The sequence below is a fragment of the Rhipicephalus sanguineus genome, chromosome 1 (genome assembly GCF_013339695.2).
Source record: "Rhipicephalus sanguineus isolate Rsan-2018 chromosome 1, BIME_Rsan_1.4, whole genome shotgun sequence".
In the NCBI taxonomy this organism is placed as follows: Eukaryota; Metazoa; Arthropoda; class Arachnida; order Ixodida; family Ixodidae; genus Rhipicephalus; species Rhipicephalus sanguineus.
In genome coordinates this window covers 261,001,734-261,002,968 of record NC_051176.1, presented here as the reverse complement: position 1 = coordinate 261,002,968, position 1,235 = coordinate 261,001,734, and the positions used below count along the sequence as shown (strand labels likewise).

At 56.0% G+C, this 1,235-nt stretch overlaps 1 protein-coding gene across 1 annotated transcript in view; it reads left to right on the top strand.

Moving 5' to 3' along the window:
- Window positions 1–1,029, top strand: part of LOC119378841 (uncharacterized) — a 1,056-nt gene extending 27 nt beyond the window's left edge. Inside the window, exon 1 of the mRNA XM_037647869.2 lies at window positions 1–1,029. This exon is cut by the window's left edge and continues 27 nt beyond it. Coding sequence (XP_037503797.1) covers window positions 175–1,029 — 855 coding nt within the window. The 5' untranslated portion in view covers window positions 1–174.
- Window positions 1,030–1,235: the final 206 nt, after the last annotated feature.

The following is a 1,235-nucleotide window of genomic DNA, read 5'->3' as shown; positions in this document are numbered from 1 at the left end:
TTTCACTCTCGCCACTTCCGGTGCAGTGTGCGCACTTGCTCTACTTTCCTCGCTCTTGTTAGGCAGAATAAACTAGACGTTGTTACTGAAAAGACGTGTCCGTCTCGTACAACCCGGCTCTACAAAGTGGTGACCCGGACGTGATTCGCGGCACTGCCGAAGTATTGTAGAGCCATGCAACGCAACGAGACACACCCCAACACGGAAGCTACTGGCACGACCGATCATGACGTCTCTGCGGTCTCCTTCCGACTCCCACCTTACTGGGACCGCAACCCTTCGATCTGGTTCCTGCAAGCAGAGTCACAATTCGTGCTTTCTGGCGTGCGCACCGAACAACGCAAGTACCATCTCGTTGTTTCGGCACTGTCACCTGCCGCTGCCGAAGAGGTATGTGACCTGTTTTCAGGACCGCCCTCCGCCACACCATACAGCACTCTCAAGGCTGCTCTGTTGGAGCGAACGACGGTATCACAGCGTTCTCGCATCCAACAACTGCTCTCCGCGGAGGAATTGGGCGACCGCCGGCCAAGCCAGCTTCTTCGTCATATGCGTACACTGATGAGCAGCAGCACAACCCCCACAGATGACAACTTGCTGCGCGAACTCTTTCTGCAGCGCCTTCCGGCCAATGTGCAAATGGTCCTCGCCACTGCATCCACGTTGGACCTCAACAGTTTGGCCAGCCTGGCAGATAAAGTCCTGGAGGTAGCGACGCCATATGTGTGCAAAGTCACGCCATCATCCAACAACGTGAGTGTCGTTCCACAGATACCATCTGCCCCTGCTTCTCCTATCGACGCACTTTGCCATCGCTTGGAAGAACTGGTTTGTGCTGCGGAGCGTCATTACACCCCACCACGTCACCGAAGAGACCGCAGCCCAAGCACCCCGCGGTATGGACGAGAACAACGCTCCCGGTCTCCCACACCACCAAGGATGTGTTTTTACCACCGTCGTTTTGGGAAGGACGCGCGTCACTGTCTCCAACCTTGCTCGTGGCAGGAAAATAAGCAGGCCGACCATTAACGGCGACGACGGGTCAAGGCCAACCAGAAAGTCGCCTACTACACGTCATGTGCAGAATCACAGGCCAGCAGTACCTGGTGGACACTGGTGCAGAGGTCAGCATCATTCCGGCTCAAAAATCCGACCGAACGACACCCCCGATCTCCTACCTTCAAGCTGTCAACGGTAGCAAGATCCCCGTGTACAAATCGCGGTCGCTCACTCTA